A 15,184-nucleotide genomic window follows, 5' to 3' on the forward strand; every position below is an offset into this window, starting at 1 on the left:
TTCGTTTCTTGTAATAAAACTCATTCTTCTCCCTCTACTTCCTTCCCTTTTTTACTTCTGATATTGGAGGTACCTCTGCCGGTTTGCATGGTGGGGAATAGTAAAATCTAGATTTATTCGAGTCCGATGTACGTATAATTTATGACACGAACGCCTCGTTTATATGATTTCAAGTCAGCCGACATGCTTCACCTGCTCAACGCACTAAACTTTATTGGGGATTTGTTCTACTTTGGCTTGTGGAAATCGACAGATTGTATTTATTCTGTATTTCTTGACTTATTTCCTCTTCAAAATTAAAAAAAAACCCCAACGTGTTCCAGAATGTCAAGGTAACATTTTTTTTGGAAGTTTGTCACCTTCTCACTCCCTTGCCTGTCGGTTAAATCGTCAGATTATTGAAATGCACACTTTTCAACATGTATTTTTAATCTGACGCGCTCGAGTAAATCTCCAAATTCCCTATGGGACTCCTCTACTATAGAATAGAAGTCGTAAATAAACAACATCGAAATTTTTTATTTTTCCACGGCGTTGTATGGTCTGTGCAGAACAAACATCGCATTATCCTTATCCATCCGTGGCCACTTTGCTTTGGATGAACTGAAGCCTTAATTCCCTAATGCCAATACTACAATCTAGAATACAAAAGCTGCGTAGAATTGTTGTTTGAATATAGTATTACAAACTTTAAAAATAGGTAGTCAAATAATTGAAAATTTTTAATAAAACTAACTGATTAAAATCGGGTGGTTTCAAGATAAAAACTGAAACAGTGCTAATCTCCGGTTATTAAGCAAGGGTCTCCATTTTGCTTGTCTGGAAGATTTTTTTGCAACAAGTTTACAAAGTCTTCAAAAGGACATTCAAACGTGCACCCGGGTATGGTCAGTGGTTGTAGCGTCATAGATGAATAATCCTGGTAGAAAATCTAGAAGTAGCCCCACTATAAACAGTGTATACGCATATATGACACGCTTTACCAGAACATAATAATTATCGTCATGCCTATGAAGCTCAATAAGTACGCATGCGCCATAAGGGGGTATATGAGGAAAAAACACATCCATGGCGCCTAGTATAGCAGCAATGTTAAGCTCGTGACCAGAATATAGGTTAATTTTACGCTCCTTTAGGGTACCATTCTCGTTCATTTTTGCCCTCATTTCACTAATAATGTCTTCAAGAAGAAATCCTAAGGACTACCTTAATCACAAAGTCATTAAGTATGTTGAAGCAAATTACCCCCAAACAGTTGATTTAGTTGTGGTGCAGCAACAAGCATTTCGTAATTTTTCTTAGTTGTCCTGGTTAAATATCCCGGAAAAACTTGCTTAGTCCATTCCGGAAGTGTCAAACCCCATTCGCTCTACAACCCCGTTCAACACTATCGCTGTCGAACAACAAAGGTATACTTACTTCAGAAACTAAGCAGAAGTATAATCGAAATAGGTCAAATAGTTTGGTGACGTTTAAACCAGAGTGGTTAGATATGTACTCGTATTGTGAGTTGAACATGCTTTCGATCTGCTGACCTTCTTCACTTTTGGAATAGGCGTCGAAGAGTTGAACGTAACGAGGGCAGTACAAAATGGCAATGCTAAGCAACTGCAAAGTGGAAAATATGCTAACAGTTCTCGATGGTTGCAGTACTTACTCGATTGGTTACGTGTGATGCAATATCGTAAGCGATTGGGTTCCAATTCAACCATCGATTCCATGCCAACTGTGTCCAACGAGGAGGATACAGACTTGCCAAGACCAATTCCAACGACTCCTGTGTTCTGCTGTAATCAGTACTGACTGCCCTTACTTTTCCTTTTTTGTATTGCTTTCCCAGTAGCAATGCATATCTCGCACGTAGCAGTTGGCCAAGCCTATATTCTCTCATTTTGCCTTTCTGCAGTTTTTATTCCTGAGTCATTCTAGTTTCAATTTAAAGAAAATGACTTACGTTAGTGAGCTCGCCCAGTCCATAGGGTTCGTACGTTTCGTTAATATATGGATCGTTGGGATACAGTGTACCGGCGTCAGTAGTGCGATCTCCATGTCGGAAGACCTAGAATTTGTTAAGCTTAACATATCTTTATGAACTTTCTATTTTGGCTTACCCCAAATACCATTTGAACGGTTTTCTCATTTGCGCAGTATGCAACCATGCAATCCAGCGCTAAAAATATTAAAATATTCACAATATATTTTAATATTAGAGTCATCTCGTCACCTTTAGAGAAAAAACACGACAGTAATTGCTTATTCTTTTATATTTATGGGTGTTTGATGTCAAATTATCTTATCACACGTCTAATTTGTTTTCCCGTCTGTTTCGGGGGAAACAGGTTGTAAAATGTGCTTAACCTGCTATCAAAATTGACATTGATGTTTTCGGTGTCCATATAAATCTCAACCACGTATTTAATAATATTTACTTCTTTTCATCTTTATTGCCAATTAGAAAGCGTTGATGTTTACTCAAAACGCAATACACTATTCCAAAGTGGTTTTCATCTGAAAGATCCTTGGCGTTATCTGGATTTAGTGGTGATGCTTTTAAGTCGTTGCTACCTGGTAAAGTGGCGTATGTACCTAATCGTAATTCCATTAGTACTTTTTATTTCCTCGATTAGATTAAAGTATAAAGTTGGCTGATATTTATATTTCACCTTTGAATATAAAATTTTCTATTCAAAAAATTGATTGAGTGGCTATGAGGGTAAGGGGATTTGTTTGGTGTCTCTTTCACTATGTGGAGGATGTAATTTAAAATAAAAAAACCTTTGTCTTCCTCAAATTTTCATTTTTTTGCTCCAAGTATAAGCGAATTCGACAAATTGAAGGTGAGGTTCCTCTACTCAATTTTCATTTAAATTCAATTGCTACGTTACAATTAATCTTAGCTTCAACTTCAACCTTTTGTTAGCAATGCGTTTTATTTATTAGGAATCATAAAGGGCATTGGCTCTTATGGGAAGTGTGACGCCCAACCATCCAATGAAACTGTACAAAAAGGTTTCTAAGTATACAGTTTTTATTGTTAGCGAAAATTGTTTTCCTATTGACGAAAGTTTGACATCGCTGTTTCTTTTCGTTCTCCAATTAGAAGAGGCGGACAGACGGACAAAACCATCACATTTTTTTAAAGAAAAAAAAATCCCCTAAGAAGAGGGCCATATTTTACCTCGTTTTCAACTTTTTGACCTCATCCCTTTAAATGAACTGGTCACGACTTTAATTATGTATTTAAGTCCACTCGCTAATAATATCCAGTTTGATTTTTCATTTCCAAGATTATCAGAAATACTTCAAAACGTGCCTGCACTGTTAAAGTAATGAGGGTGTATATTTTGGACAACACATCCCTTACACTCAACTAAGTACCATCTTATGCTTTATTAGTATTAAACTAACTAAATAAATGATATCCCCGAATCCACAAAATAGTAGGTAAGTAATAATCCAGATTACAATACTCTGTACGAATCATCGACTAGATTTTTCTTCAAATATTAGGCATAGTGCGGATTTAACACAATTTACAAGAGTAACAACAATTTGCATGGTTTGGGCGCATTGAGTTTTTCACATTTGCCGTCTCCCATACATTCTTGCGTGAAAAACCACTAATCACTATGCCATTTTACTGCAAGTGTTAATACTTGTATACTCTGCTCATCTTAGATACTGTTCCCGAGTAAAATTTTTTTTGCAAACTCGTATCTTGAAAAGTATTTGTCTGATCGCAAAAGTGTAATAGGGGTTTCGACACCCTGTATACAATATTCTTTTTGGTTGATTCACCTGCGTAGGATTATAATGTTGACCTTTTATTTTTATTTCATAGACCACCATGGAAAAGAGAAACTGGATGTAGTAGTTACTAGTTATAGGGAAAGACGGATCACCACCCAACCATAATTCTAGCTACACGGTACGCGTTTTTGTAATGTTGAAAATTATTACTATTATTATTATAAAAATAAATGAGCTAGAAGGGCTATTGCACTGGAGCGAAATGAGAGTACAAATACATCAAGGTACACAAATTTATCTAACTCTTTATTTATCTCAAACTAATGAAAATACGGAAATTCCATTGAACTAACCTACTACAGGTTTTTATAGAATGAGAAAGATAATTGAAAAATGCTACATAATTGTCACTAAACTTTACTTAGGGTTGCAATGATATATAAATAGTCATTTATTATACAAGACGATAAAAGGATGTTATTTCATGAGTCGCGTAGCCACGAGTTAATTAACTTTTACCAGACGGTTAGTTTCCATTTATCGTCGTGTATATTACAAAACTTTATTTTATAGCAGAAGCCATATAAATCATTGTAAAGCTTCTGACAATTCTGAATTTAATATAGAGACGTCAAAAATAGCAAGCTTAAGCTTTGCCGTCGCGATCGTTTCCATAAAAACAAAATTGTCATATGTCTGAACGTCATTTTATATCGTGCATGTGTCATAAGAATGACAGATGTCATTAGAATGCACAATCATTATCCATAGACTCCTTTCGCACTATCAGGTTTGACCGGTCAGGTTCCGGATCTAATGAAAAACTGATGAGCAGTAGTGCAGTTTTGTGAATAAGACTCTTCGCACTGTCGGGTTCAGATCAGGCGCCTGATTGCCGTCGGACAAGTCCACTAGGTAACCAGGTTTTTTACGCCGGATCAGGTTTAGCCGCACAGGTTTTCAGTCGTATTGTCAATTTTTTAGGAGGTTGCATTCATACGGTCGTTCTGGACAACCTCGAGCGACAATATTGACTATTCCATACGGAAAGTAGGTGAAGACAATGTATGGGATAGTTTAGTCACCATGGCTGGTCCCGGCCGACGCAGGACGTTTTTAATTTAATATTAGCATTTATACATTTCACCAGACTGATGTTGATATGGACGCTGATCGTTAACGTAGGATGTCACACAGGCCCGTAGGGGCTAGTATTTTTAGTCTACTATGCGATCAAAAATGTGTTGCTGTCGAGTCACCTTTGAAATTTTTGTTTACATGTGAAAAGGCGACTCGACCGCTACTCATTTTTGATCGCCCGTTATTAAGATGCGAACCATCGTCGTCGTCGTTTGTCTAATCGTTGTAGCTGTCACGCGGGCGGCCCGGGTTCGATTCCCGGTCAATGCAGAGTTATTTTATATATTATTTAGCATTTCTACATTTCGCCTCGCTAATGCTGATCGTCGACGTAGGAGGTCATATAAGCCCGTAGAGGTATTTCTAATTATATTTTAATAATACTCTAGGAGTATATTACATAAATAATTTGAACGCATCGATAGCACCAATCTGATAAATATATTGTACACCACTGCTGTTTTGAACATACTAAAAGAATCAGCTTATCCCTAGCATTTAGGGGTAGCTGTTTGTCGCTCTTTTTCTTAACTCGGCCCGATTTCCCATGTCTTCAGGTTTTAATACAACATATTTCTCCGTAAGTCTGTGTGCCGGTTGGATTGTGCACGATACAACTTCGTTGCCTTAAACTTCGAGTCGGTTGTTGAAACTTCCCGGGTTCAACTGAACCTAAGGGAAGCTAATGTATTGTTGTGTAAACAACGACATGCAGAGGTTTTGTGCCCGACATCTATAATAATAATGGTTCACCCTGTCGTGGAATTTAATTTTTTAAGAGTTAATTTGGTTGATCGCTTTATAAATTGATTATTTGGATTTGTTTATTTAATTGTAAAAGTGAAATTACGTGTTAAAAGGTAAGAACATCTGGTCATATTTGCGCGTTGTCAGGGGTTTATCTGGTCATTGCGATAAGAACATTTGTTATCGCGTTGCGTAAGGTTAAATTTAATTGGTTTCAAGATAAGCACGTTTTATCTTCGATACAAAAACCACCTTTGCTGAGTTTGCAACATTACCTGAAGAAAGTGGATTATTTGGACGATACAGTAATTATAGTAAAAGAACAGTTTTTATTTGTTATGCTCAATTTGTTGACAATAGCTGGACACAGTATTTTTAAGAGCACTATACAATCTTGTTGCTGCGTTATCTAACCAATATGAATCATGACGAGTCCAGGTATCGAGGGATGCCGCATGCACTTTTGCACTAATGGAACATTTGTCTTTACTATTCACGGTATTCCTGAGTCAGCTGATCACTTTGCTCGCACCACGAAATTTTAAAATATGAATTGAGCTTAAGTTATTTAAACGTTCTATCAGGAGGGCGAAATTTTTAGGTTAGCAATTATCATAATCCTTCGGTAAATTTTGTGCTATTATCGTTCTAAAGCTCTTTATAGGACACAATGCCTCACAACCAGGTAGCACCATTTCTTGAAAGCCTAGAGCGGCGGTTTGTTGGTATAGTACCTGATGATATACTTCAATTAAGTATTACCAATCACAACCACAATTAACTTACCTTAACGCAATAAGTGTTATTCACTTCATGCAATTCCATCAGTACACAAGCTGTATATGGTACGATATGAGGATGATATAAGCCCATGGCTCCCAACAGTCCAACGACGTTCATATCATGTGCTGAGTATAAGTGAAGCTTGTGGTTCATAGAGTGATTGATCTTCAAGTCCATTTGGTCTAATATCTGCCGTAACAAGACACCTAAAGTGTTAATGTGCGTTTTGGAGTTAATAGCAATTAAAGTAATAAATACACCGATCGTGAGCGTTGGCGACTTTAAAACTACGTCTTCCTTGATTATTTCGAATAATACGTTTTTCACAATCGAATTGTAAGGAAGTTGTTGCAGTATTGTGGGCATTTATCGATCGAAATCAAATTGTAATTAAGAAATTAAGTAACGGGCAAAGCAGTACAAGAAATGATTTCCATGAAATCGAAAGAAGCCTGTGGCAGGCAGTTACTCTACTTGGCTAATAATCAAGAAGGACACAAAACTATAAAACGTTACCCACCCCCATAGCGCTTGTTAAGTTCCGGAAGTGCTACAGACATACTATGAAAGTCTTTAGCAGCAGACTCTAAGTAGTCCCTATACACCAGCGACGTCCATTTAGGTAAATGCAATTTCCATTCCTCCTGCAAAAAGAAACAAGTATAATCCTGTGTCTGGAAAGTCATCATGTACCTCGGTGCTCAAGCAGTCATAAAGGAGATTCAAATCGCTAAGACATTCGATATTGTTTCCAGTGTGGTAAGCAATATACGGGAAATTTGAGGTATACTTGCTTTTAATCTTTCGCCCTTCTCCAAAGTCTTGGTACTCGCGGTATATTTGGCGATAACGTGGACAAAAGTAATATGGAAACGTTAACTGCAACATTAGACTCGTTTATTTGCGACCTACGGACATTGTTTAATGTCTTACTACGGAACTGTTTTCCACCTGCAAAATTGCAAAATCGTAAGCGTTTTTCATTTCACTGCCTTTACTATTGAATAGACCATCCAGTACTAATCGCAATGTATCTTGCGCTCTGTTGTAGTTTGTGGTAACAGAATTTATTTCACTTACCGTGTAACGAAGATTCAAGTAGTCGCCATACCTCCCTCTCAATTGTTCTCCTAGGTGAAATGACCTTAACCGACCTCCCTGTATAGCATTTCAAAAGGTTATTTAAAACAAAATGTGTGCTTACAAGGGTAAGTTCTCCTAATCCGTATGGTTGGAAGGATATGTTGTTGTGAGGATCATTTGGATAAGATGTGCCCGCGTCTTTGGTTCTGTCGCCGTGTCTGAAGACCTAATACAGCACAGTGTAAATGAAAAACATAAAACGCTTTGTAATTTTAAGTAGTGGCCGGTTATTTGCATAAGGAATTTTGTTCGAAATAATTTTGATATTCCTAAAGAAATCGACCCTTGACATTTATTCGCACGAAATAGATTTTATATTGTATTTATTGATCAAATCCAAACACAGGATTTGCATTATTTTGTTTCATTCTTGGAAAAATTACGTTTAACTTCAGTGGTACGATTCCTATGGTTGGATTAAAATTTTGTTTAGCATTCAAAGTTGTGTGATTATCTTGAACAGTAGAATGTACACTGTATAGTGTAAACCGAAATCAAATGTTACGGTCACGAGCTCTAATTCTGTTATTAAATTCTAGTCGACTTAATGGTATAACCTATTTTGACTTGATCAACAAGAAAAATCCAAAATCAAGCTAAATTCTTTGGTTGGATGTCACAGTATTGATTTAAATATAAATAACTGCTTAGGGTACCGGTCTGAGCCTACACACAACTTAAAAATAGATAAGGATTAGGAACAAAATTATGGACACCAGAAGAGGCCAACATGATTCAAAAAAAGCAGCACTAGAAACCAATCCATACATCTAGTAAACGGAATTAACACAACCTCCAGGCTTCTATTGCAGTGCTAATCTTAGAAATTTTCAACTGATGAGACTTTCTCGTACCTCCATCTTATGGCAAATCTTTTGTATTGAAGTTCAACAACAATCCTCTGATGATTTACTGCGCCCTTCCGTGTCGCACAACCCTTGAACTATTTCTTCAAAGAAACTGACTATAAACTACTATCTCTAAGAAAGCATTCACTTATTGTTTTCAAAACATTGATGTTAAGAATAAAAGGTCAACGGTAGATTTAACGACCCCAATCTAGTGCAATGTATCATATCTTCTTCAACTCTAAATCATCAGATTATTTACACTCGCAGCAATTAAGGGAGATAACAAGTTGGCAGCAATTAAGGGAGATAACAAGTTGACCTCTTTCCAAACAAATCAAAAAACTATTGAAACATAAACACCCCCAAATACCTTATAAATATGTTTTTTTCTCAATGAAACATGTATATCTTGCAACGGCATTTTCGTGAAACGTTAATTAATTTTTTCCATTAAAAATTTCTGCAATTTTAATCTTTGTTCCTGGGTATCCACAAAAAACTCTTATCATACATGGTGCAACATGACAGCACACTTACTGCAACAACCAGTTCCGGGTTATCCAATTGTAAACACTGAAACTTGCATAAACATGTAACTAACACCAGTACGAATGCTAATTTCATTATCAATTATGTTGCCTCACTGATTTCAAACACATGGAACTAAGATTAAAAAGGTTTCGTTAGCCAACTATTTTCTACGAGTTTGGTCAGTGTCACAAGTGCGTAATTAATGTAATGGTTGTAATTTAGAAATCGTCAGTTCTCTCTTTGTTGGTTTATTTCAATTTTTCCAAAACTTGGAATCTTGGTTTATTTGGGAAGAAATGTTTGTTTTGGTCTTTTCTGATTCTGTAGGTTTTTCGAAACTGGTGAATGGCCGAACCTTTCACAAAAAATAACAGGAACCGACAACAAATGTGCGTAGTTTATTGTAATAGATTTGTCAGGACTTATCATTTATGGCTTTTCGGCAGTATGACATACAACTTGATATTGTATCTACTCCGGACGTTCTGTCTTATTCTCTTCCACGCCATTAAACCATCATAAGTAATACTCTTCACGCATTCTTCAAGTTCGTAAATTCGTTTGATTGTAAAAGGACTGTACAGGGTGACAATTTGAAAACTTACCACCCCCCATATCTTAGTAAATAAACGAGATATTTAAAAAAATCAAAATTCGTTTCGGTAATTCGGAGGGGGAATCACAATGACATAGTTGGCGACGCACCCCCTCACACCCCCTGCGCCCTAGCCACTCCAACTTTTAAATCTTAAATAGGGACTCCCCATGTGTGGTACGTCATTGGAAAGCTCTGAAAAAATGATTTCCAACCATACCAAATAGCATTACATTTAGGTTAGTAATTATCGTGCAAATCAAAAAATAAACATGGAAAATCGTATTTAACTTGAACTTCCAAAGCCGACTCGACAGCAACTCATTTTTGATCGCCAGTTCTAATCTATTCTCAAACTCTTGTCGAACCTTTTCAAATGTTGGTTTTGCAATATTTTGACATTCTTGAATTATTATCTGTCTTGGTTCGTCTATGTTCGCCGGTTGCGTTTTAAATACGACAGATTTCAAATGTATCATATTAGTTTATTTTTTGATTTGCACGATAATTACTAACCTAAATGTAATGCTATTTGGTATGGTTGGAAAGCATTTTTCAGAGCTTTCCAACGACGTATCACACATGGGGGGTCACTATTTAAGATTTAAAAGTTGGGGTGGCTAGGGCGCAGGGGGTGCGTCGCCAACTATGTCATTGTGATTCCCCCTCCGAATTACCGAAACGGATTTTGATTTTTTTAAATATCTCGTTTATTTACTAAGATATGAGGGGTGGTAAGTTTTCAAATTGTCACCCTGTATATCTTTGAGGATTGAGGACACACTGTAGAAGATGTATTAAGGGGGACTAACCAAACTAAGCACTTCCTTCCAAATAAATCCCCAAAGGTCGCAATTTTTTCTTGACAAAGGGAAGTTCTGTGTACATGCCCTTACCACGTAAGCCAACGGTATTTTTTTAATAAACGCGTCTCTAGAGGTTCATTGTTAAGAGAGCAGTATTATTTTTTAAGGCATAATTTTTCCGAATTGGAGTCTCGTTGTCGAGCCAAGACTCGCAATTTTTTTTAATCTCCTGTAAAGGAGTGGACTTATATTAATTGTTGAATGGGGTGTTGAAGAAAAGGAACACATATTAGTGACGTGAGAGGACGCATTAAAATGGTGTTAGAAACTTTAATCTTCGCAACACGCCTCTACCAGGACATAATGTTATGATTAGACCAATATAGGCCAATTTAAAGGCGAGGATGCCATCCTCTTAGGAAGGACGGTATCACTGACATTAATAATGGATGCCGAATTGGTTATTTGCGTTAAAAATTGCAAAAATGAGGAACTCCATTGCTTACAAAAACCTTGAATGTTCTACTGAATGAGCGGCCAACGCGACAAACGGTTCTGTGGAAGATCTAATAAAAAGGTTTCAGGCATCTGCAACGTAGAAGAGCAAATGAAAAAATGTCGTAACGATGTATTTTCTCTATTACGAAGCAGCCAATATTTACTTGTTGAAAGATCCTCGTAACTTTTGAATAGATGGCAATTTTACCGCACAGTGGTTATAGATTGTCCACTATTATTTTCCTTTTTTTTGTGAGCCGTAACAAGGTGCACTTCGTTTGAACAAACAGCTGAGGTGTTAGTTAGAACGCATGGAATTTGATTACCATCATCAATATTTATTAATATCCGGCGATTGGATTCATTCATCTGGGGATTCTGGAATAATTAGGACGAATTTACCTAAAAACTCCAATAGGGAGGATACAATTACGTTTTTGCTGAGTTATCGTTCGGCTGTCATCTGTTCTACGACAAATTTCACTCAATAATTCTTGCTTTATCTATAATTAGCCCTCTTATTTAAGAGTTTAATTCAACTGTAAGGACCAGCTTGAGCTTCTGAATGCAACCTTGAGTTAAATTTACCGTTGACTGCGAGTGCCGACGTATCTTCCACCTGTTGATAACGCGTGGCCATTTTCTGGAATTGGGTCACCGGGTCGTGAGCGAGATTTGATGTCGGGATTCGACCCTCAAGAGAGATACAACTTTCGTAACTTTTTAACGCAATAGTTAATAACTATTTTGCCCCTTCTGGATTAAATAATATCACATTCAAGTAATTTGTTAACAAGAGGACCTATTTAATATCTTTGCCTTCTCGGTTAAGTTATGATCGAGTTTAAAACGTGAATGTTGTTGGAGGCCACCACTTCCTTCTACAGAAGTTCGCCGATTAAGTACCGTATCTGCTATAGAAGCAGATTACTATTACAGCGAGGTCCTTCAGGCATTAGTCAATTAATGCATACCGAGTTCTGTGGCTTGGAAGGTTTTCTTTTGATTATTTGCAGGTTTTAGATGCGAGAAATGAGCTCACTTGTTGGCGTTAACATATAATTGTGATGCAAGGTAATTAAGAGTTGCTTTATATGTTTTACTTGTATTTGGCCCTATACGTGCGAAGTTTTTGCCGTAATATCAAAGTATTTGTGGAAACTTTTAGGGTTCAGTAATCAATTTAGTCGATCATTTTTAATTGGGGATTTTAAACACCTCTGCGAAGTTTTCACAGTTCGCGGTAGAATTTAATAGCTTCCTTTGAATCTGCGGCACCAGCCAGGAGGAAATCGTGGCCTTCCTCAGCTACGAGTTGCCTAAGAACGCGCTGGGCAAGAAAGGCAGAAGAATCAAGTCCACACGCGTGAGGGTAGCTCGTACTCTCGGATTGGTAACCTAGCAAAATATCCCCAAAAATATGCTGATAAAACCGACATCAGGATCGAAGGACTAATAATTGTAAAAGAGTGTCTGATCTTACCTTTAATTTTATCGGCCAAACTTATTACATTAATTGTTAAATGGGGTGGTGAAGTAAATGAACACTAGAAACTCACCTCGATTGGGTAAAAACTAAAATTTTAACTTTTCCCTTAACTTGAACATCGAATTTATATCTAATCTACGTGGAAGTAGCTAAAATTGTATTTATCAAAGTGAAAGTAAACCAAAGTCGCGGCAAATTTAAATTGCTCATTAACATCCAGAATTTCCTGTAACTCACACTTCGTGATGCGCCATCTAATAAGGTTCGAAAAAGGACAAGAGAAATGTTACGGGCACTTCCAATCAACATTTCATGCAGTTAGGAATAACGATTTGGCAACAAATTCTTACTGTTGTTTTTTTTATTTTGAAATTACCTTGTAGGTATAGCCGTTTAGCCAATATTGCCATGTACAGGGTGTAAATCGAAAAGTGGAACATAGGCGTTTAACATGGGAAATTACTTTTTCTTTGCGCAAACGTTTCCTAATTATTTTACGCAAAAATACTTCAAATAAAAGTTATAGAGATACAAATTCTGCATCTAAATCATGTGAAACGATTATTCTACCTCTTCTTGTGCGCGAAAAAATTAATTATAAAGATTCTGTTTTAACGAGTTTTTAGTCTAAGTAACCATGGACTATGATAAAAAAAAAACATAGTCCATGGCTACTTAGACTAAAAACTCGTGAAAACAAATCTTTTTTTTCGCGTACAAGAAGAGGTAGAATAATCGTTTTACATGATTTAGATGCAGAATCTATATCTCTATAATAGTCCGGACGACAAACGCGATATTTTTGAAGAATCGTGCACTTTTGTATAGAAGCATGAATTTTTGTATACGACTTACCTATACCCCAACAGTCATTTTAAACATTAGAGCCACTCTGGCTCTCTGCCAGAGGGGGCGTAGGGTGCCCATTTCAAAACGCCCGTTTTAGCAGTGGTATCCATTCGGTAATACCTCTGCCAACTAGCAACCACTAGGGCTAGAACAAAATTAAAACACGGATTTTGTTGAGCACCATCTTAGCTAAAAAAAATGTTATATTGATATTTACCCTAAATGTATTGAGTGTGGCTTTTTTTGGGGTCAAAGTTAACCTTGATTGTATTTCCCACAAAAAGTCGAGAATTTAGGCTTTCTTCACTCAAAATACTGTTTTTATTCATCTTTTTAGATGTATAGTTAAACTTATTAACATACATAAATTAAATTAATTAAATTAAATTAATGAAATTGTAATTTTATATTATTTGTTGTGTCCTGTTCTTCGTTTAGTAAAATCTTATATGTAGTTTGAAAAGAAAATTGTAGCTTTAGAATAATAATTATTATAATTAATTAATTATACAATTAATTAATACTGTACTATAGCTATTATTCACGATCGCATCCACCACACTTGCAAGGTGGAGTGCAAGGCAAGTTCAATTTCGTACACTTGCAGGATGTACATACGCTGCGCTTAGAGTCACATTTCACCACTTCCTTATGCAAGCTTCGATCGCTGGGGGCAGGTCCATCCGTTTCATCTGATATAGAATCGAAAGCTTCAATTAATTTATATAATATGCAACTTTAATTATTGTGATGTAGTGCAATTTGTCCTCACTTACCTCCCACCTTTAGTTGCTGCGCTTCCACCCGAAATCGCCTGGATCAGGAAGAACAGGGTTTCTTTCAAGGGCATTACCCCAGACATGACCTCCTTGGTAGGCGGCACGGAGCAAATGGAGACGAAGAGCATCCTGTGTAGGGGGAATATTCTCAATTTGCCTACCCTTGTGAACAAATAGGACTCTTCTGCAATCGTTGACAGTTACCTCAGGACTCTGCTCCGTGCTACCTACCAAGGAGGTCATGTCTGGAGTAAAGCCCTCGAGCGAAGCTTGCAAGGAAGTGGTGAAATGCCACTGTAAGCGCATCGTATGTACTTCCTGCAAGTGTACGAAATCGAACTTGCCTTGCACTCCACGTTGCAAGTGTGGTGGATGCGATCGTGAATAATAGCTATAGTACAGTATTAATTAATAGTATAATTAATTAATTATAATAATAATTATTCTAAAGCTACAATTTTCTTTTCAAACTAGGTACATATAACATTTTACTATACGAAGAATAGGACAAAACAAATAATATAAAATTAAAATTTCATTACAATTTAATTTAATTAATTAAATTAAATTTATGTATGTTAATAAGTTTAACTATACATCTAAAAAATTGAATAAAAACAGTATTTTGAGTGAAGATAGCTTAGATTCTCGACTTTTTGTGGGAAAAACAATAAAGGTTAACTTTAACCCCCAAAAAAACCACATTCAATACATTTAGGGTAAATATCAATGTAACATTTTTTTTAACTAAGTTTGTGCTCAACAAAATCCGTGTTTTAATTTTGTTCTAGCCCTAATGGTTGCGAATTGGCAGAGGTATTACCGAATGGGTACCATTGCTAAAGCCGCCATTTTGAAATGGGCACCCTACGCCCCCCCCTGACAGAGAACCAGAGTGGCTCTAATGTTTAAAATGACTGTTGGGGTATAGGTAAGTCGTATACAAAAATTCATGCTTCTATACAAAAGTGCACGATTATTTGCTAATCCTCCGGACTATACCCAGTAAACACGGAGACTTTTCAGTGATGTAATTGATACATCCCAACTGAGATGTGATAGCTTTCAGAGATGTGTCATGTAGTGTACATTTACGTTACATGTAATACAAAACGCCGGTTTCAGACACGCGCATTTGAGCCATCCCAGAGATGTACAGAGACGTTCCTGACACCTTAATGAAACGTGGTTTGTATCGTCTCCGAGACTTACCTGACACATCT

General features: G+C 36.7%; 3 protein-coding genes across 5 annotated transcripts in view; 1 reads left to right on the forward strand and 2 right to left on the reverse strand.

Moving 5' to 3' along the window:
• Positions 1 to 15,184, forward strand: part of LOC116170321 (adenylate cyclase type 3-like) — a 195,495-nt gene that overhangs the window by 100,544 nt on the left and 79,767 nt on the right. The window lies entirely within an intron of this gene.
• Positions 710 to 2,271, reverse strand: LOC116170326 (venom acid phosphatase Acph-1-like). The gene is made up of 7 exons (XM_031486641.1): positions 2,112 to 2,271; positions 1,955 to 2,059; positions 1,658 to 1,900; positions 1,420 to 1,608; positions 1,246 to 1,369; positions 984 to 1,195; positions 710 to 931 (listed from the first exon to the last, which is right to left on the reverse strand). Exons 1-7 carry the CDS (start codon positions 2,214 to 2,216, stop codon positions 779 to 781), a joined length of 1,131 nt encoding a protein of 376 aa, XP_031342501.1. The 5' UTR covers positions 2,217 to 2,271; the 3' UTR covers positions 710 to 778.
• LOC116170327 (venom acid phosphatase Acph-1-like) lies at positions 5,987 to 9,357 on the reverse strand. Of its 2 annotated transcripts, none has more exons than XM_031486643.1 (7): positions 8,952 to 9,357; positions 7,625 to 7,729; positions 7,354 to 7,578; positions 7,114 to 7,299; positions 6,941 to 7,064; positions 6,424 to 6,626; positions 5,987 to 6,371 (listed from the first exon to the last, which is right to left on the reverse strand). In XM_031486643.1, exons 1-7 carry the CDS (start codon positions 9,036 to 9,038, stop codon positions 6,240 to 6,242), a joined length of 1,062 nt encoding a protein of 353 aa, XP_031342503.1. In that variant the 5' UTR covers positions 9,039 to 9,357; the 3' UTR covers positions 5,987 to 6,239. The 2 variants fall into 2 exon arrangements, with proteins under 2 accessions (XP_031342503.1, XP_031342504.1); XM_031486644.1 differs by lacking the exon at positions 8,952 to 9,357 and adding an exon at positions 8,418 to 8,840.

The sequence above is a fragment of the Photinus pyralis genome, unplaced genomic scaffold (assembly GCF_008802855.1).
Source record: "Photinus pyralis isolate 1611_PpyrPB1 unplaced genomic scaffold, Ppyr1.3 Ppyr1.4_LG5, whole genome shotgun sequence".
NCBI lineage: Eukaryota > Metazoa > Arthropoda > Insecta > Coleoptera > Lampyridae > Photinus > Photinus pyralis.